The sequence below is a fragment of the Scophthalmus maximus genome, chromosome 9 (genome assembly GCF_022379125.1).
Source record: "Scophthalmus maximus strain ysfricsl-2021 chromosome 9, ASM2237912v1, whole genome shotgun sequence".
In the NCBI taxonomy this organism is placed as follows: Eukaryota; Metazoa; Chordata; class Actinopteri; order Pleuronectiformes; family Scophthalmidae; genus Scophthalmus; species Scophthalmus maximus.
In genome coordinates this window covers 24,112,246-24,132,500 of record NC_061523.1, presented here as the reverse complement: position 1 = coordinate 24,132,500, position 20,255 = coordinate 24,112,246, and the positions used below count along the sequence as shown (strand labels likewise).

The window sequence follows — 20,255 nt, the reverse complement described above, 5'->3', positions numbered from 1 at the left end:
TCTGGAACCAGCTCCCAGTTTGTGTCAGGGATGCAGATACCCTGTCTACATTTAAAGTTAAACTTAAAACCTTCCTTTTTGATAAAGCTTATAGTTAGAACTGCTCAGGTGTTTAATAAACCATTTCTTTATTATGCTGTTATAGGCCTAGACAGCTGGGGGAACTTATATCATGAGCATCTTTCTCCCTCTCCCGTTCTCTCCTTCTCCCTCTTTCTCTCCCTTTATATCTCTCTCCTTCTCCCACCTTTTTCAATCTCTCTCTCTCCCTCTCTCTCTCTCTCTCTCTCTCTCTCTCTCTCTCTCTGCCCCCATGTATCTACATACATGTCACTTATTCTGTTTTCTCTCTCTCCTAGTAGATCTGACCCCAGAGCTGCAGGACCCAAACCCGTCATTATTATTATTGCTATTATTAATATTAATATTAATATCATCACTAATAATGACAACAACATAATTGTATTTTTTAATTATAAGTATCAGTCTGGTAGAGATTACAGTGGCGGTTGTACAACTGTCCTCTCTCTCTCTTCTCTCCTACTGTCTCTCCTCCCACCCTCTTTCTGCCCACCTCTCCTGTCTTCCTCCTCTCTCTCCTCTCTCTCTCTCCTCTCTTCCCCCTCTCTCTCCTCTCTTTCCTCCCACCTCTCCTCTCTTCCTCCTCTCTCTCCTCACCCCAACCGGTCGAGACAGATGACCGCCCACAACTGAGTCTGGTTCTGTCAGAGATTTCTTCCTGTTAAAAGAGTTTTTTCTCTCCACCGTCGCCAAGTGCTTTGCTCATTGTGGGATTTGTTGGGTTTTCCCTGTAATATTGTAATATTGACCTCACTATGTAAAGTGCCTTGAGACAATGTATGTTGTGATATGGCGCTATACAAATAAAATTGAATTGAATTGAATTGAATAGTGTACTTCACTTACAGGTAGTGCTACATGTAATCTGTACTATTTATAATCTGTGCTATATGTAATCTGTGCTATATGTAATCTTTACTAAAGGTAAGCTGTCCTACATATAATCTGTACTACATGTAATCTGTCCTACATGTAATCTTTACTACATATAATCTGTACTTTGTGTAATCTGTACTACATATAATCCGTACTACATGTAATCTGTACTACATGTAATCTGTACTACCTGTAATCTGTCCTACATGTAATCTGTCCTACATATAATCTGTACTACATGTAATCTGAGACAGTGTCCCGGCTATGAAAGCCAAAGTCTTTATTGTGTCCGACTCGTCTGTGAAACACGGAGCTGAGACGAGTCAGGACACGAGCAGGAAGTTAAATACCTGAGAACTAGATGAGCAACAATCAGCGGATCAGCGAAGAAGACAACGTTCAGGCTTCATGTCAATTTAATCTGGGAGACAAACATGAATCACCCATTTTCAACCTGGTCCCAAAACCCCTGTAGACCAATACCTGACCCCAGAACCCCTGTAGACCAGAACTGACCCTTGAACCCCTGTAGACCAAGACCTGACCCATAAACCCCTGTAGACCAAGACCTGACCTTTAAACCCTGTAGACCAAGACCTGACCTCAAAATCCCTGTAGACCAAGACCTGACCTTTAAACCCCTGTAGACCAAGACCTTACCCATAAACCCCTGTAGACCAAGACCTGACCTTTAAACCCTGTAGACCAAGACCTGACCTCAAAACCCCTGTAGACCAAGACCTGACCTTTAAACCCCTGTAGACCAAGACCTGACCCATAAACCCCTGTAGACCAAGAACTGACCTTTAAACCCTGTAGACCAAGACCTGACCCATAAACCCATGTAGACCAAGACCTGTAGAGATGTGTATGTGTCACACACACACACACACACACCACACACACACACACACACACACACACACACACACACACACACACACACACACACACACACACACACTCACACACTCACTCACACACACACACAGAGTAAGAACCGCCTTCACAGTGACATCAATATTTCTCACCTTCAGTGCTGTGGTTGGTCGGGTCTGGACAGGTGCACTTCTGTCTGTGCTGCCAGCGTTTCACCTGCAGCTGCTGCAGCCAATAGAGCATCAGCTCCTGGGTCACAGCCTGAGGGGGGCGGGGCCATTATGAGATACACAGCATGTGGCGCTGATTCTCCAATTCAAACTCTTTAACTGACATTGATGTCACTTAGTTCACTAAACTAACTTCCACACGATGTCTCCCACCTCGAGTCCCACAGGCTGCGGCTGTGGCTCAGGAGTCGTTCGTCGACCAACCCAAAAGTTGGCGGTTCGATCCCAGCTTCCGCCAGTACACATGCCGTGGTGTCCTTGGGCAGGACACTTAACCCTAACTTGCATCTGACAGTGTATGAATGTGACAGAAAAATGTGCGGTAAATAGCAGCTGTATGAATGTGTGTGAATGGGTGAATGTGACTTTCCTGTAAAGCGCTTTGAGTCTAAATGACTGGAAAAGCGCTATAAATACATTCCTTTTACCATTTACACGTCTCCTACCTCGTGTCCCACATGTCTCCTACTATGAGTCCTGATCTACTCGTCTCCCACCTCGAGTCCTGATCTACATGTCTCCCACCTCGAGTCTCACATGTCTCGTACCCTGAGTCTTGATCTACACGTCTCCCACCTCGAGTCTCAAATGTCTCGTACCTTGAGTCCTGATCTACATGTCTCCCACCTCAAGTCCCACACGTCTCCCACCTCGAGTCCTGATCTACACGTCTCCCACCTCGAGTCCTGATCTACATGTCTCCCACCTCGAGTCTCACATGTCTCGTACCCTGAGTCCTGATCTACATGTCTCCCACTTCAAGTCCCACACGTCTCCTACCATGAGTCCTGGTCTACACATCTCCTACCTGGAGTGTGAATGTTCGTTCAGGAGTCTTGATGTGGAAGGTTCCCCTCTCAGCCTTCAGCGGGTAGGTAAAGGTTGCACCGCTGAGTTCCACCCGGCCAAGTGGCATCACATCCTGTGGCGTACGATAGTAAAACAGCTGGTTCTTCTTCTCCTCATAGGTAAACCATCGTTGCTTCCAGGCCCTCAGGGGCCCCCCTTGTTTCTGCAGGAATCCGCAGAGTTTGGGTTCAGCTGAGGAAGAAATGTCAGGACTGGGCCGCACCTGGTCACAGAACGCCTCAATTGTAATGGGCGGGACCAGCATCTGCGGTTCAGTTGGGTTGACAATCAAACCCCGAGAAGGACACAGATGGTTCTTCTGGTCTACAATAGGAGCAGGGGGATCTTGGTGGTCCTGTCTGTCTTCAGGAGGAGTAAGAAGAAGAGGAGGATCTTGGTGGTTTTGCTGGTCTACAGGAGGAGGAGGAGCGGGAGGATCTTGGTTCGGCTGATCTACGGGAGGAGGAGGAGCCGGATGATCTTTGTTCTGCTGGTCTACAGGAGGAGGAGGAGCGGGAGGACCTTGGTTCAGCTGATCTACGGGAGGAGGAGGAATGGGAGGATCTTGGTTCAGCTGGTCTACGGGAGGAGGAGGAGCAGGAGGATCTTGGTTCCGCTGGTCTACAGGAGGTGGAGGAGGAGCGGGAGGATCTTGGTTCGGCTGGTCTACAGGAGGAGGAGGAGCCGGAGGATCTTGGTTCGGCTGGTCTACGGGAGGAGGAGGAGTCGGAGGATCTTGGTTCTGCTGGTCTAACGGATGAGGAGGTGGATCTTGGTTCGGCTGGTCTACAGGTGGAGGAGGAGGAGCAGGAGGATCTTGTTGGTTCTGCTGGTTTACAGGAGAAGGAGATGGATGTGGGTGGTTCTGTTGGTCTTTGGACTCAGAGATGTGGAGCTCAAGATCCTTCTGGTTTTGTTTATCGAACGATGAAATGAAATCAGTTAAATTGATTGAGGGTTGAGGCCGGGCAGCTTTAGTTTTCCCCTTCTGGGTTTGGTGTACCTGAGAGTAATCTGGTTTCTGTTCATGTTTTACAAGAGGATCTGCTGGTTTCTTTTGATATTTACAAAGAGGATGTTGGTTTAGTGGATCTTGTTTGGCGGCAGAAGGTTGATCTGGTTTTGGTAGAACTTTTGAAGAAGAAGATTCTTTTATTTTCTGTTTTTCTGTTGCAGAAGAATCTCCTAGTTGTATTTGCTTTGTGGGAAGACGATCTGATTTGGTTGCAGATGATTTACCTGATGATGGAGCAGGATCATTTTCTGGTTTCTGTTTTCTGGTTGAAGGGTCATGGGAGTATGGTTCCTCCTCAGTCCTTAGTGTTTCTGCTGGACCTTCTGGACGGGACTCTGTGCTCTGCTGGTCTTCCTCAGCTGTTTGCGGTGTCTCCTCATTAGCGGGGGCAGGAAGCAAATGGGATGAGGCAGCACTGGGGTTTCCCGCTGAGTTACTTCCATCCATCCTGCTCGGAAAAATACATAAGAAACTTTAGGTACAAAAACTCAAACATCATGACGTCTGCAGCATAAATAATAACAAAAATAAAATAAGAAGTATAAAATACTCACGAATGATCTGTTTTTAGACACTGTGATGATTTTAATGCAGGAAAGAAGCTGAAGGAAAATAATGACATAATTACAGGAAGTGCCTCAGATCCAAGCGAGCGTAACCCCCCCAACCCACCACCACCAGAGTACACTACACAGTACTATTCACAGTACACTAAAGAGTACACAGTACACTACAGAGTACACAGTACTCTACACTGTACTCTACACAGTACACTACAGAGTACACTACAGAGTATACAGTACTCTACACAATACACTACAGAGTACACTACACAGTACTCCACAGAGTACACTACGGAGTACACTACACAGTACTCCACACAGTACACTACAGAGTACACATTAAACTACAGTAATTAAAGAAACAGGACACAGTGTAACACTGGCAGCCTGACAGGAAGTGATGAAATACTTCATTGTTTCAGAAAAGCTGCTTATTGTCAATGAACCACACACACACGCACGCACACACGCACGCACGCATGCATGCACGCACACACACACACACACACACACACACACACAGTATTGATATTTTGAAAGCAGGTCTTTTACCTATAGTGGAGTACTTGTAATATATCTGAGTACTCTCTCCACTTTAACTTTAGTAATCTCTTTCTTCTCTTTTCTTCTTCTTCTTTACTTCTTCTTTTCTTCTTCTTTTCTTCTTCTTCTTCTTTTCTTCTCCTTCTGCCTCTTTATTTATTTCTTCTTCTTCTTCTCTTTTCTTCTTCTTCTTTTCTTCTTCTCTTCTTCTCTTTTCTTCTCCTTCTGCTTCTTTACTTATTTCTTCTTCTTCTTCTCTTTTCTTCTTCTTCTTTTCTTCTTCTCTTCTTCTTCTTTTCTTCTCCTTCTGCTTCTTTACTTATTTCTTCTTCTTCCACTTTTCTTCTTCTTCTTCTCTGTGAACCTCCTTGTTGTTATTCACTCTCTTCTCTTCCTGAGCCTCCCCTCCAGCTGACCACGCCTCTTTCTGCTTCACAAACCCACATTTAATTTCAAAATAAGAGCAGGTTTAAAAAGTAGCTTTTCAAAATAATGTGGTTTCTGGAGACGTGCTCTGCTCCCTTTGTTTAACCCTGTTTACTCTATTTCAGTGAACTTTACTTCACTGTACTTCCTGTACTTTATCAAAGTACTGAACTGTTCAACAGGTTCTGGTCTTTAATAAAGATCAACATGTTCTCGACTCTCTAAAACTCCTGACAACTCAAACCGGCAGCCATGTTGTGAAAATGATGTTCATTAACTTCAAGTTGGAAACATTTTAATGTCATGTTACTTATATTACATATGTGATATTTAAATATGATGATGTGTGAAAACATGAAGAGTTTGGATGAACTGTCACAACAACAGACTGGAAGAACAACATAGTATAATGTTTTCCAGGTCTGTGGTCTCCAGGTCTGTGGTCTCCAGGTCTGTGGTCTCCAGTTTTGTGTTCTCCAGGTCTGTGGGCTCCAGGTCTGTGGTCTCCAGGTCTGTGGTCTCCAGGTCTGTGTTCTCCAGGTCTTCCACATTGTGTGATTGGCTCCAGCGAACAGAAAGACCTGTGATTCTGACTCCGCCTCACTTGGTCTCTGACTTCTCCTGCTGACTGGACTTGGACAGCATGGTGACCTTTGACCTTAAGCCCGATGATGAGGAAGAGTATGACACGTTGTTCTCCAGAGAGGAAACTCCATCTCCCGAGATGCTGCGACAGCACAGATCGCTCGTGGCCTTCTCCCTGAACTCTGCCGACACGTAGTAGAAGATGAAGGGGTTGATGCAGCTGTTGAAGGTGCTAACGGCTAAGCTAACCATGTAGATGACGTAGATGTCCTCTTCGTCTCCGTCTGGAAAACTGTCAGAGTAGCTAAGGAGAAGGAGGATGTTACTGGGCAGCACACACCCAATGAAGACCAGAAGGACCAGCACTGTCACGCAGACGGCATGACCATAGCGCTTCCCCTCAGCCAGCAGGGTGCGCAGCACGGCGCCATGGCAGAACAAGACGACCATGAACGGCAGCAAGAAGCAGACAGAGAATAAGGTGGCGAAGTATGGCAGGAAGTAGTTTTCCTGCTCCTCCTCAGGAAGTGCATCATGGCAGGTGGTGATCTGCAGCTCGTCCAGCACGTAGGTCTGTTGTGACACCAGCAACGGTAGCATGGCTACCAACACCAACAGCCACACTGCTGCTGTCATGTACAGGGACGTCCGACGGCTGCGCAGCGTCTTGGCACCAAACGGGTGAACCAAAGCGATGTATCGGTCCAGAGCCACGAGCGCCAGACACAACACAGACCCGTACATGTTGCCGTAAAACAGTGCCATGACGACGCGGCAGAAAGGTTCACCCAGGTCCCAGTGGTTCCCCCTGAAGTGGTACACGATACGAAACGGCAGCACCAACAGCAGCAGGCAGTCGGCAACTGTCAGATTGATGAGCAACGTGGTGGAAGGGAGCGGTTTGGTCCTGAACAACAGAACCCAAAGAGCCAGAAGGTTGGAGGGAAGTCCAACGACGAAGGCCACCAGGTACAGAACCGGCAGGACCACGTTGGTGGTTGGGGCCTGGATCTCCTTCAGCTGCTTCTCCTTGAGAGTCGTGAAGTTACAGGTGGTCGTCAATTTGAATGCCCGCAGACCTGCAGAGACCAGAACACACGTCATCTATCTGTCTGTAGACCAGAACACACGTCATCTGTCTGTCTGTAGAGCAGAACACACGTCATCTGTCTGTCTGTAGACCAGAACACACGTCATCTGTCTGTCTGTAGACCAGAACACGCCTCATCTGTCTGTAGACCTGCAGAGACCAGAACACGCCTCATCTGTCTGAAGACCTGCAAAAACCAGAACATTCATCATCTGTCTGTAGACCTGCAGAGACCATAACACGCCTCATCTGTCTGTAGACCTGCAGAGACCAGAACACGCATCATCTGTCTGTAGACCTGCAGAGACCATAACACGCCTCATCTGTCTGTAGACCTGCAGAGACCAGAACACGCCTCATCTGTCTGTAGACCTGCAGAGACCAGAACACGCCTCATCTGTCTGTAGACCTGCAGAGACCATAACACGCCTCATCTGTCTGTAGACCTGCAGAGACCAGAACACGCCTCATCTGTCTGTAGACCAGAACACGCATCATCTGTCTGTAGACCTGCAGAGACCAGAACACGCGTCATCTGTCTGTAGACATGCAGAGACCAGAACATTCCTCATCTGTCTGTAGACCTGCAGGTGCATATGTCCTATTATCCTCACACACCAAACCGAGAATGATTAAAGCACAAATATATAATCAATAATCAATAAAACAATGTTGCTTGATGAAGACAGACAGACAGGCAGACAGACAGACAGACAGACAGACAGACAGACCGACCTGTCATTTGTCCCCACTTTAATAAAAGTTCAAACTAATTAAAAACCAATAAGAACCTGAACTGGAACCTGATCTGAACCAGAATGTTAACCTGAGCCAGACCTGTCTGTACTGGTTCATCGGCTCGATGCAGAAGAGGATAAAACTTACGGACAGACATGCCGGAGCATTGATCTTCATGACGAGAGGCGACGTTACAGACCAACAACAGAGAGACGAAGACCAAAGTCCCAAAGAACCTCCTCATCTTCGTCTCTTCTCTTCTCGTCTTGTCTCTTCTCTTTTTCTTTTCCTTCTAATGACTTTGTCCTAATCGCTCAATGTTTCTGCAGCAGCTGTTTTCCTCTTCCTCTTCCTCTTGTGGTTTTACAGTAGTACTGGTTGTGGTACTGGTTGAGGTACTGTAGAAATACTTTGGGTAGTAATGGTTGTAGTAGAGTAGTAGAACTGTTGTAGTACTGTTCTGGTTGTAGTATCAAGGTTTTGAGGCACAGCAGTCTGGTTGTGTTATCTGATCTCAGACCCTCCCCGTCCTTCGATGGGATCCAGATGTGTGTGTGTGTGTGTGTGTGTGTGACTGTCTCAACAGATACATAGAGACTGTGAATGGGTACAAATACACACTGTAATACACTTCTTTCTGTTTTTAAATACAGAAAGATGTGGAAACATTGATGTCAGCTGAGAAACTTTCTGTTGGGACAAGACCAGATGTATGTGATCAGGAAGAGAAAGATCAATGAATCAGTGGACATTGATGTGAAACTGTTGTTGATCAGTGATGATTGATTTAAATTATTACAAAGAAATGAAGGACATAGATCAGTTCAGCGTGAAGTGCTGTGATCATATGATGTTTATTTATTGGTTTATTGATTTGTTTTTTTTCCTCTTGAAGGCGTGAAGACGTATGAAAGAACCGGAGCAACACACGACCTTGATCAGCTGCTCGATCACAGAACACAGACCGGAACCTGGTGCTGCGTTAACTGACCACTAGAGGTCAGGCCTGAGTCCTGACCCGTCTGTTGACAACAATCAAACGGTCAGTGGCTCTGGGTCATGTAGTAATATTATCAATATATATATATCTATAGATATATATAGAGAGTGTGTGTGTGTGTGTGTGTAACCCTATATATATCATATAGGGTTACACACACACACACACACACTGTATAAGTTAATACATGTTTTCCAGAAGGTCAGGGGTCATTCAGCCAAACCTTTATTTATACAGGAACCAAACAGAGAATGGTCAAAGCGCAAATATATAATCAATAATCAATAAAACAATGTTGCTTGATGAAGACAGAAAGACATAGAGACAGGCAAACAGACAGACAGACAGACAGGCACACCGAGAGGTAAACAGGCAGACAGACAGCCAGGCAGACAGACAGACAGACAGACAGACGGACAGGTAAACAGACAGACAGACAGGCAGACAGACAGGCAGACAGGCAGACAAGCGGACATGTAAATAGAAAGACAGGCAGACAGACAGGCAGACAGACAGACAGACAGAGAGAGCGAGATAAACAGACAGAGAGAGCGAGACAAACAGACAGGCAGGCAGACAGACAGACAGACAGACAGGCAAACAGACAGGCAGACAGACAGGTAAACAGACAGACAGATAGAGAGACAGACAGGTAAACAGACAGACAGACACATAAACAAACAGACAGACAGGCCGACAGACAGGTAAACAGACAGACAGGCAGACAGACAAGCGGACATGTAAACAGTCAGACAGACAGCCAGGCAGGCAGACAGACAGACAGACATATAGTCAGACAGACAGGCCGACAGACAGGTAAACAGACAGACAGACAGACAGACAGGCGTCTCTCTCATCACACACGCGCCCCGTCTCCCGCCTCCTCGTGCCGTGGCTCTGCGCATGCGCAGTGCCTCCCAAACTGAGCCAGAGACGGGGCTGGAGCCTCCGCACCATCCAGGCGCTACCGGGAACCAACCGGGACAAAGCACCGATCAACAACAAGGACCCGTCACCGACAACCATCGAGCCCCGGCGGACCTTCAACGGGCTCTGACGGGGGAGCGGGCTGGAGGAGAGGGAGGCGGGTCGGGACCGGGAGCCCGTTCACGGTAAGACGACGCGTTTTCATGGCGAATTTCATCGAATCACATCGAAATCCGTCACATCGACTCCGACCACCGGCAGAACCCGTCCCGGTGCGACGTCACAGAGGTTACGGATCTCCTCCGGTCGTCAGTGTCACACCTGTAAAGGACTAAAAACCTCCTGAATATGCTAATTCAATTCAAAATGGCTGACTTCCTGAGGGATGTAGGTCGTTGCTCCAAGAGGCTTTTCTGTCGGTGTTCACATGTTCTATGTTCACACAGAATTTCACACCTGTAGGTCAAACGTGCAGCGGGGGCTACTTCGTAGAATGTTTCTAGGGGGCGCTCTCGAGCCTCTTGGCCACGCCCATGCTCAGTGAACCAATCAGATATTTAGTTAAAACGCTCTCGATGCATTTACAAAGTTCCATGAGTTTTTGAGTAAAAAAGCTAAAATTAATTAGGGGGCGCTGTTCAGCTGACGTGCAACACTCATATCACACCGAACAAAATACGACTTCCTGTTCGGAAAATATATATTTTATAAATAAAGATGAAATGAATGATCCCAGCAACTGCCCCCTGACCACGGCCCGGACCAGTTACCACAGAACTTCGCGAAATCTGAACACCCACAAGCATGTTTCCATGTCTAAAATAACATAATGATGATGATGAGGATGATGACGACTCATCCACAGTGAAACATTGACATTGAAATCTGATGAACTTTATTTATAGACACTTAACAAGACCCAGCTGGACACTGCAGGAGACAGCTGGACACTGCAGGAGACAGCTGGACACAGCTGGACGCTGCAGGAGACAGCTGGACACTCCAGGAGACAGCTGGACACTGCAGGAGACAGCTGGACCCTACAGGACACAGCTGCAGGACACAGCTGGACACTGCAGGACACAGCAGGAGACAGCTGGACGCTGCAGGAGACAGCTGGACCCTACGGCACACAGCTGCAGGACGCTGCAGTCCTCAGGAGGAAAGGAAGTGTGTGTTGTTGGTCTAAAGATTTATTTTGTTTCCTCACAGTTTGGATGTTAAAAGGATTCCGAGGACAAAATGACATCCATGAAGTGGACCCATCTCCCTGTCTCACTGGTCCAGGTCCTGGTCCTGATCCTCGTCAAGGTCCAGGTCCAGGTCCTGACAGGTTCTGTGTCGGCAGCTCGCTCTGACAGAAACATGGTGTCAGAGGAGTATGTGGGCGCCACAGTGAACGCCACAGTGCTGGACGGACGAGGAAACACCATTCACATGATGAGCAGCGACGATGGGACGTACGGACAGAACTCACCCAAAGTGGACACCAGGGGCGTCATCATCGCACCTGCACCGCACCACGGAGGTAAGGACACACAACACACTTCTGAGGATACACACCTGAGGACACAACACACACCTGAGGACACACACCTGAGGAAACATCACACACCTGAGGACACAACACACACCTGAGGACACAACGCACATCTGAGGACACACAAGACACAACTGAGGACACATCACAGAACTGAGGACACAAACCTGAGGACACATCACACACCTGAGGACTCAAAACACAACTGAGGACACAACACACATCTGAGGACACACAACATACACCTGAGGACTCAAAACACAACTGAGGACACATCACACAACTAAGGACACAAACCTGAGGACACATCACACACCTGAGGACACACACCTGAGGACACAACACACACCTGAGGACACAATACACACACCTGAGGACACACACCTGAGTCCACTCCCACACTGGAAGACACACACACACACACACACACACACACACACACACACACACACACACACAGTTTTTCTCACATACACACACACACACACATTCACACAGACACTCACACTCTCACACTCGCTCTCATATACACACACACTGTGTGTGTGTGTGTGTGTGTGTGAGAAAAAGTGTGTGTGTTTGTGTGTGTTTGTTTGTCTGTGTGTGTGTATGTGTGTGGACACTGCAGAGGTTTTCAGTCCAGGCTGATCAAGGTCGTAGTGTCTCTTCTGTACAGTGTCAGATTACAGTGAAGGACACTGCAGCTCTGCAGCATCAGATCACAGACACGTCACAGACGCTACAGACACGTCACAGACGCTACAGACGTAATAGACATGTCACAGACACTACAGACACGTCACAGACGCTACAGACACGTCACAGACACGTCACAGACGCTACAGACGTCACAGACGCTACAGCCACGTCACAGACGTCTCAGACACTACAGATGTAATAGACATGTCATAGACGCTACAGACATCACAGATGCTACAGACATCACAGACGCTACAGACGTCACAGACACGTCACAGACGCTACAGACACATCACAGACGCTACAGACGTGACAGACGCTACAGACATCACATACGCTACAGACGTCACAGACACGTCACATACGCTACAGACACGTCACAGACGCTACAGACGTCACAGACACTACAGACACATCACAGACGTCTCAGACACTACAGATGTAATAGACATGTCACAGACGCTACAGACATCACAGATGCTACAGACGTCACAGACACGTCACAGACGCTACAGACGTCACAGGCACTACAGACGTCATAGACGCTACAGAGGTCACAGACGCTACAGACGTTAGAGATGTTTTTTGTATTTCAGACATTATCTGGAGGCTACTTACTACAATACAGAGAAACACAACAGACACGACAAGCAGCTCTGAGACTTTGAACAGGAAGAACTCTCGAACAGAACCAAAACCAGTTGCGGGAGAAACATCTGCCTCAGACAGATGTTTGACACATATTACAGATGTTAGAGGGTCAGAAGACTCGCCTCGAGCAGCTTTTCGCCTTGTGTCTCACTGTTTGTGACTCGGGCTCTGTCAGTCAACACAGTAACCATGGTAACGGTGTCTCCTCAGTGGTGGACCGTCAGGGCTGCGACCCCAACACTCGTTTCCTGGTTCCTCCACGCAGCGTCCACTGGGTGGCACTGCTGCAGAGAGGAAACTGCACCTTCAAAGAGAAAATCCTAAAGGCGGCTGCCTACAACGCCACGGGCGTCCTCATCTACAACAACTCCACCGACAAGACGGTCAAGATGGGACACGAAGGTCAGAGAGAGACACACACACACACACACACAAACACACACACAAACACACACACACACACACACACACACACCCACACACACACACACACACACACATTACATGGTTGTTAAACTCTGTCACTGAAACGGACCAGAACCCAGATTCCAGAAATAAATTTTCAGTACGGACATTGTCAATGTTTCCTTGTCATGGTTCTACTCCTGATTCCAATCTTGATCCTGATCCTGTACCTGGTTCTTGTTGTTGTCCTGATTCTGGTCCTGGTCTGATTCTGATGTGTGCAGGTACTGGTGACACGGTGGCGGTGATGATCACAGAGGGGTACGGTAAGGAGATTCTGGCTCACCTGGACCGGAACCTGACGGTCACGGTCTCAGTGGTCGTGGGTCAACGTGGTCCCACCAGAAACATCAACCGAGGCTCGCTGGTCTTTGTCTCCATCTCCTTCATCGTCCTCATGATCATCTCGTCGGCCTGGCTCATCTTCTACTTCATCCAGAAGATCCGCTACACCAGCGCCAGGGACCGCAGCCAGGTAACATGGCCTGTGTGCTAACAGGCTATTATACATGGTAACAGGCCGTTGTGCTAACAGGCTAATATACATGCTAAAGGGCCAGTGTGCTAACAGGCTAATATACATGTTAACAGACTGGTGTGCTTACAGGCTTATACACATGCTAACAGGGCGGTGTGCTAACAGGCTATAATGTGTACAGGCTAATAAACATGCTAACAGGCTAATACACATGCTAACAGGCTAAAATGTGTACAGGTTAATATACATGCTAACAGGGCAGTGTGCTAACAGGCTAATATGCAGGCTTGAAAATGGGCTAACAGGCTAATTTACAGGCTGACAGACTTAGGTGCTAACAGTCCAGTATGTAACTAGCAGGCAATTAAACAGGCTAAAAGGCTAATAACTCCCCCTCCAGCTCCAATGAATCAGTCATTCTAGAGAAGAGAAGAGAATCTGATATTCCCTCGGACATCCTCCATCTCACCTCCCTGATCAGGATCAGGTCAAACTGTCCTGTTGTTTGTCTCAGACTGTCCACATACTTTTGGACATCTAACACTGTCCTCTGTCTCTCAGCGTCGTCTTGGTGACGCAGCTAAGAAAGCAATGGGCAAGTTGACGACCAGGACGGTAAAGAAAGGAGACAAGGTGAGAATCTGTTTGTTTGTGTTGAGACGTCCACATGTCCACCAGAGATGGAAGACTGAAGACCACCACCAGAGACTGAAGACTGAAGACCACCACCAGAGACTGAAGAATGAAGACCACCAAAGACCACCACCAGAGACTGAAGACCACCACAAGAGACTGTAGACAAACCACTAGAGACTGAAGACCACCACCAGAGACTGAAGACTGAAGACTACAACTAGAGACTGAAGACTGAAGACTGAAGACCACCACTAGAGACTGAAGACTGAAGACCACCACCAGAAACTGAGGACTGAAAACCACCACCAGAGACTGAAGACTGAAGACCAACACCAGAGATTGAAGACTGAAGACCACCACTAGAGACTGAAGACCACCACCAGAGACTGAAGACTGAAGGACACCACCAGAGATTGAAGACTGAAGACCACCACTAGAGACTGAAGACCACCACCAGAGACTGAAGACTGAAGACCACCACCAGAGATTGAAGACTGAAGACCACCACTAGAGACTGAATACCACCACCAGAGATTGAAGACTGAAGACCACCAGCAGAGACAAGCGACAAAAAATGTAACAGTGAAGCTGTCGATGTTAACATGTTGTGTCCTCCTCCCTGTGTGTGTCCATGTGTGTGTGGCTTTGTGTGTGTGTGTGTGGCTTTGTGTGTGTGTGTGTGTGTGTCCATGTTGTGTGGTTCTGTGTGTCGTAGGAAACGGACCCTGACTTTAACCACTGTGCGGTCTGTATTGAGTCGTACCAGCTGAACGATGTGGTTCGGATTCTTCCCTGCAAGTGAGTGTGAACCTCCACAGACCACACTGCAACACACACACACACATACATACACACACACACACACTCACACTCAAACTGTGTCAGTCCATGTGACGTGGTTGTTCTGGCTGCTGATTCGACAGTGTTGTGCCTCTGTGTGTCTGCAGACACGTCTTCCATAAAGTGTGTGTGGATCCGTGGCTGAACGAACACTGCACGTGTCCCATGTGTAAACTCAACATCCTCAAAGCTCTCGGCATCATGGTGAGTCACTGCAGTCGCCGGGTTCCTCTGGGAGTTTCAGACGTGAACGTCGTGGTGAAGTTCTGATGATTTACTTTGAACTTTTAAATTCCACCACAGTTCTCGGTGGGACGAGGGGGTTGTGCCAAATAACACAAATCAATAAGACGAAGCACAAACTAATCAAACTGAATCAAATCAACAGGAAAAAAACAATCAAATCACCTGCTGTTTCCTCAGTGGAAACGTAACAATGGTCAAACCTCCACTCACCAGAGGAAAGCGCTATCTTTATTCAGGACCCGGATGGTGATTGGTCAGCTCAGTCAGTGGGAACCAATGACTGAGCTGCTGAGGTAGGAGCCGATCAGCCGGCGAACACCTTCTGCATGAAATTCACTGTTTTTGAGTCGTTAGAAATTTAAAGATACTCTAAAAAGACGTGAGTCAGTGAGTTGATTATTTCACGTCAGTTTCAGGATTCGTGTGCTTTCATCAGATTTTTACAGTGAAGTTCGTAAGAGAGTGAAAATTCTCTTCTTTTTTATAAGAGCTTCACAAGTTTAAACATGAAATGTTTTAACTTTAGTCTTCAGGTGCGTGTCAGACTGCAGGTTACACTTTCCTCACCAAGTACAACCAGACATTCGACAGCTGGAAACAGCAGCTGCTGGTCAATCATCAAAAAGATGTTTTCAGACAAATGATCCAGACAACTGAAATCAGCCCAAGAACCATAGCCGGAACTAGGGGAACTTATATCATGAGGATCTCTCTCCCTCTCTCGCTCTCTCTCTATCTCCTTCTCACTCTTTTTCTCTCTCTCTCTCTCTCTCTCTCTCTCTGGCCCCATGTATTTACATTACATGTCACTAACTCAGTTTTCTCCCTCTCCTAGTGTATCTCTGACCCCAGAGCTTCAGGATCCAAACCCGTCATTGTTATTATTATTATTACCATTATTATTATTATTAATAACATCAATTCATTTATAAGTGTTAGTTTTTCCGTAATTATAAGTATCAGTCTGGTGTAGATAAAGCAACTGTTATACAACTCCTCTCTCCCCCGATATGTTTACATTACATGTCACTAACCCTGTTTGTGTTTTCTATCTCTCCCTGTGTATCTCTGACCCCAGAGCTGCAGGACCCAAACCCCTCATTGTTATTGTTGTTGTTGTTATTATTATTATTATTATTATTATTATTATTATTATTATTATCATCACTTACAACAACAACATGATTGTAATTGTTTGTAATTATAAGTATCAGTCTGGTAGAGATTACAGCGGCGGTTGTACAACTGTCCTCTCTCTCTCTTCTCTCCTACTGTCTCACCTCCCACCCTCTTTCCTCCCACCTCTCCTCTCTCTCTCTCTCTCTCTCCTCTCTTCCTCATTCTCTCCTCACCCCAACTGGTCGAAACAGATGCTCCGCCCACAACTGAGTCTGGTTCTGTCAGAGATTTCTTCCTGTTAAAGGGAGTTTTTTTCTCTCCACCGTCGCCAAGTGCTTTGCTCATTGTGGGATTTGTTGGGTTTTCCCTGTAATATTGTAATATTGACCTCACTATGTAAAGTGCCTTGAGACAATGTATGTTGTGATATGGCGCTATACAAATGCAGTTGAATTGAATTGAATCACATCACCTGTTAATGACCTCTGACCTCTGCCCTCAGACCAGTCTTCCCTGTGTGGACAGCGTGGTTTTGGACGTGGAGCGTCTGGGTGTCAGTCAGGCGTCCAGCAGCCAGAGGGCGCCGCTGGGTGATGGCAATCAGCCGTCCATCAGCCTGGAACCACTCAACTCCCCCCACCCTGAGGCCACGCCCAGAACACCAGCTGACATCACCGTCGCCGTGACCAGTGAGAATGCAACGCAAAGCAACTCCTTGTCAATGCTTAAATCAGACAACTTGAATCAGTTAAATACAAACTCACACTGTCACAAGGCAACTTAGTAACATTACAGTAACAGAGCAACTAAGTAACATTACAGATCAACTTAGTAATTTAACCGTCACAAAGCAACTTAGCAACTTCACTGTCACAGTGCAACTTAGTTACATCACTGTCACAGAGCAACTTAGTAATTTCACTGTCACAGAGCAATTTAGTAATTTCACTGTCACAGAGCAACTTAGCAACTTCACTGTCACAGAGCAACTTAGTTACATCCCTGTAACAGAACAACTTAGTAACATCACTGTCACAGAGCAACTCAGTAACATCAATGTCACAGAGCAACTTAGTAACATCACTGTCACGGAGCAACTTAGTTACATAACTGTCACAGAGCAACTTAGTTACATAACTGTCACAGAGCAACTTCACTGTCACAGAACAACTTAGTTACATCACTGTCACAGAGCAACTTAGAAACTTCACTGTCACAGAGCAACTTGGTAACTTCTCTGTCACCGCAATTTAGTAACTTCACTGTCATAGAGCAACTGAGCAACTTCACACTGTTGAAGAGGAAGATAAGTGAATTGTTCAGATCTTCAGCCTCATGGAATGAATCACTTTATTATGAAAAGCTTCCACACGTTGAAGAGATTTCAAGACAAAGTAACAGTGGCTCAACACGAACACTGGTTGGTAACAGTTGCTCAACACGAACACTGGTTGGTAACAGTTGCTCAACACGAACACTGGCTGGTTACAGTTGTTTAACACGAACAATAAATCAATGATGAAAATAGTTGCTATTATTAATTATTTATTAATTATTTTTCTGTGGTTCAACTGATCAATTATTTGAATGATTGTTTCAGGTAAACAAATCATTACTAAGCTGCACAAAATGTTACATCAGTAAACATGAACGAAAGTCGATCATAAGTCATATTTATTTACATGAATTTGTTTCTGTCTTGTCAGGCGGTGGACACTTTTTCAACAGGAACTCCATGTCTCCTCGCAGTATCGTCTGTGAGATGGAGCTGCCAGACATTCAGGCCTCGCTCGACCTCTACGACGACAACAAGTCATGAGGCCCATCGTCATGGCTACAACCCTCCCATCACCACCACTACCCCTGGACCGGCTGATGAAGGAAGTGTTTCCTTTTGGGAGGGGTCTGATAACGACAACCTGGATGGACCTTTGAGCATTAATTCGATCAGACGATCTTCAGACGGAACGTGGACGCTGGTCTCTGCTCTCAGTTTAGACTCGTTGGCTTGACACTTTCATTTTTTTATTTGCCCAAAAAGTGAAGGAACCAGAGCTGCTGGTCGATCATCAAAAAGACGTTTTCAGACAAATGATCCAGACAACTGATATTAGCCCAAGAACCATAGCCGGAACTAGGTTCCTCTGGTAGAACTTGAAGCCATGTTGTTGTTGAGTTACTGAAAAGGTTCTCTAGTACCTAAAAACATTCTTTTGTTCTTCGGAAAGGGTTCCTGGAATTCCAAAAGGTTTCCCTCAAAGGCTCCTGGGCAACAAATAATGTACATGGGTCCTTGGAAACCTTCCACAACTCAAACAGTTCTTGAAAGGTTTCTCGGTGCTTGAGTAGGTTCCAGATCTTCTGTTCCTTGGTTCTGAAAGGTCTCTTATTTTATGGAACAATTTCCTGTGATAAGATCCTAAAGAGTTTCTTGGGTTCCTGATAAAGTTTCATCAAGAGTTTCCTGAAAAACTTTCTCAGCACCTAAACAGGTTACCTAAAGTGTTAATTGGATCCTCAAAGGCCTCCTGGGTTCTTGGAAAAGAACATGAGATGCTTCATGCGATGCTTCACCTCATGAAAGAGTTCCTGGAAATGCCTAAAGGTTCTTTTGTTTCTTAGTTCCTGAAATGCTTCCCAGAAAAAGACCCTTAAGAGCTTCTTAAATTCCTAAAAGTTACCTGGGTTTTTGCTTTCTTAAGATTACAAACACTTTCCTGAGGTCCTTGAGCACTTGAAAAAAAGTTCCTAAAATGTTCTGGTGAAGCTACTGAGTGCCTAAAGGTACATGGAAAGGCACTTGGTGTCTGATGGGGTTCCTGTATTCTTGGAAGTCTTTTAAAAGATTGGTTCTGGGAACGTTTCTGAGGTCATAAAGAGGTTCCGATGTCATCAAAGCAACAAACAGTACAGGTTCCCAACATGTGCCGTGAAGTTGTGAAGGGGTTCTTGTGTTCCAGAGGTGTCAACCATAGACTGCCTCACCCGAAGGTTAATGAACCTGACAGAACCAGAGCAGTCAGTCATTACTCTGGAACTTGACCTCCTGATTGGCTGGCTGATGATTACTTCAAACAGACACGGCTGGCCTCCAGTCAGACTCTGAAGACCTGGACCAAAGCTCCTCGCCTGTAAATACTGACTGTGGAGTTTATTATCAAACTGGAACCTGGACCTGAACCTCTGGAAGAAACAATCATGTGAACTTTAACAATGTCAATTCCCCTGTAGCAAAAATTCCTTTGATTTAAAGAAACAGTCCAACATTTCAGTAAACCTCCTGTGGTCTGTTGAGTGGAGTTCCTCAGGGAACCGTACTTGATCCTCCAATATTCTAATTACAGTTAGCTTAGCACAAAGCTAAGCACCTGGTGGTAACATCTGAGACCTTGTCACACCTGGTGGTTTCATCTCACACCTTCAGCTGTCACCAGACCAGGTCACAATGCTCTCTTCCTATTGGCTCACAGACCTGATCAGGTGTCTGTCCAGCAGAGGGTTTCCTGAAGTTACGGACTGCTCCTTTTAAAATGTATTAAACAGCTTCTGAATTACTCTGCGTGTAATAATCAATTATGAACAGTATTATACAATCTATAACCAATCGATCGATCAATATTATCTCTGAAGTGACCTGATCAATCAGACACCTCAGCTTGTCTCTGTCACATGGTACTGATGATGATGATGATGATGAAGAATGTCTCAGTTCAGTGTCTTTACTGCCTAAACATTAAAGTGTCATTACTGTCTTTAACACCACTCAAGTACTTCTACTG

At 46.3% G+C, this 20,255-nt stretch overlaps 3 protein-coding genes across 16 annotated transcripts in view; 1 reads left to right on the top strand and 2 right to left on the bottom strand.

Moving 5' to 3' along the window:
- Positions 1-5,229, bottom strand: part of tbc1d2 (TBC1 domain family, member 2) — a 13,898-nt gene extending 8,669 nt beyond the window's left edge. For 8 of the 13 annotated variants that reach the window (XR_007031429.1, XR_007031428.1, XM_047334352.1 and 5 more), the window contains exons 1-5: positions 5,046-5,229; positions 4,485-4,532; positions 2,875-4,378; positions 2,220-2,354; positions 1,989-2,097 (exon numbers count right to left, since the gene is read on the bottom strand). Coding sequence is in view for 11 of the 13 variants with exons in the window: in XM_047334352.1 (XP_047190308.1) it covers positions 1,989-2,097; positions 2,220-2,354; positions 2,875-4,377 (1,747 nt within the window). In the remaining 2 variants the exon portion in view is untranslated. The remainder of the gene's footprint in view (positions 1-1,988; positions 2,098-2,219; positions 2,355-2,874; positions 4,379-4,484; positions 4,533-5,045) is intronic. The other 5 variants (XM_047334357.1, XM_047334359.1, XM_047334360.1 and 2 more) reach the window with 4 other exon arrangements.
- Positions 5,230-5,740: 511 nt separating this feature from the next.
- si:ch211-132p1.2 (proteinase-activated receptor 4) lies at positions 5,741-8,383 on the bottom strand. Its single transcript, XM_035650667.2, has 2 exons — positions 8,023-8,383; positions 5,741-7,126 (listed from the first exon to the last, which is right to left on the bottom strand). Exons 1-2 carry the CDS (start codon positions 8,117-8,119, stop codon positions 6,063-6,065), a joined length of 1,161 nt encoding a protein of 386 aa, XP_035506560.1. The 5' UTR covers positions 8,120-8,383; the 3' UTR covers positions 5,741-6,062.
- A 1,326-nt stretch (positions 8,384-9,709) lies between these two features.
- Positions 9,710-20,238, top strand: rnf130 (ring finger protein 130). Of its 2 annotated transcripts, none has more exons than XM_035649338.2 (10): positions 9,710-9,987; positions 10,708-10,972; positions 11,090-11,330; positions 12,903-13,094; positions 13,382-13,632; positions 14,197-14,268; positions 14,987-15,069; positions 15,219-15,315; positions 16,979-17,223; positions 18,183-20,238. In XM_035649338.2, exons 1-10 carry the CDS (start codon positions 9,779-9,781, stop codon positions 18,235-18,237), a joined length of 1,710 nt encoding a protein of 569 aa, XP_035505231.2. In that variant the 5' UTR covers positions 9,710-9,778; the 3' UTR covers positions 18,238-20,238. The 2 variants fall into 2 exon arrangements, with proteins under 2 accessions (XP_035505231.2, XP_035505230.2); XM_035649337.2 differs by having other exon boundaries at positions 9,731-9,987; positions 16,979-17,165.
- Positions 20,239-20,255: the final 17 nt, after the last annotated feature.

What these genes read in the sequence shown, in the direction of transcription:
- rnf130 (XM_035649338.2), top strand. Translation starts at nt 9,779, where the DNA reads ATGCGCAGTGCCTCCCAAACTGAGCCAGAGACGGGGCTGGAGCCTCCG. An exon ending in ACCTGCACCGCACCACGGAG is followed by an intron (nt 11,331 to 12,902) that starts GTAAGGACACAC and finishes GTGTCTCCTCAG; the next exon opens with TGGTGGACCGTCAGGGCTGC. An exon ending in GGTCAAGATGGGACACGAAG is followed by an intron (nt 13,095 to 13,381) that starts GTCAGAGAGAGA and finishes TGATGTGTGCAG; the next exon opens with GTACTGGTGACACGGTGGCG.
- si:ch211-132p1.2 (XM_035650667.2), bottom strand. Translation starts at nt 8,119, where the DNA reads ATGAGGAGGTTCTTTGGGACTTTGGTCTTCGTCTCTCTGTTGTTGGTC. An exon ending in ATGCTCCGGCATGTCTGTCC is followed by an intron (nt 7,127 to 8,022) that starts GTAAGTTTTATC and finishes TGGTCTCTGCAG; the next exon opens with GTCTGCGGGCATTCAAATTG.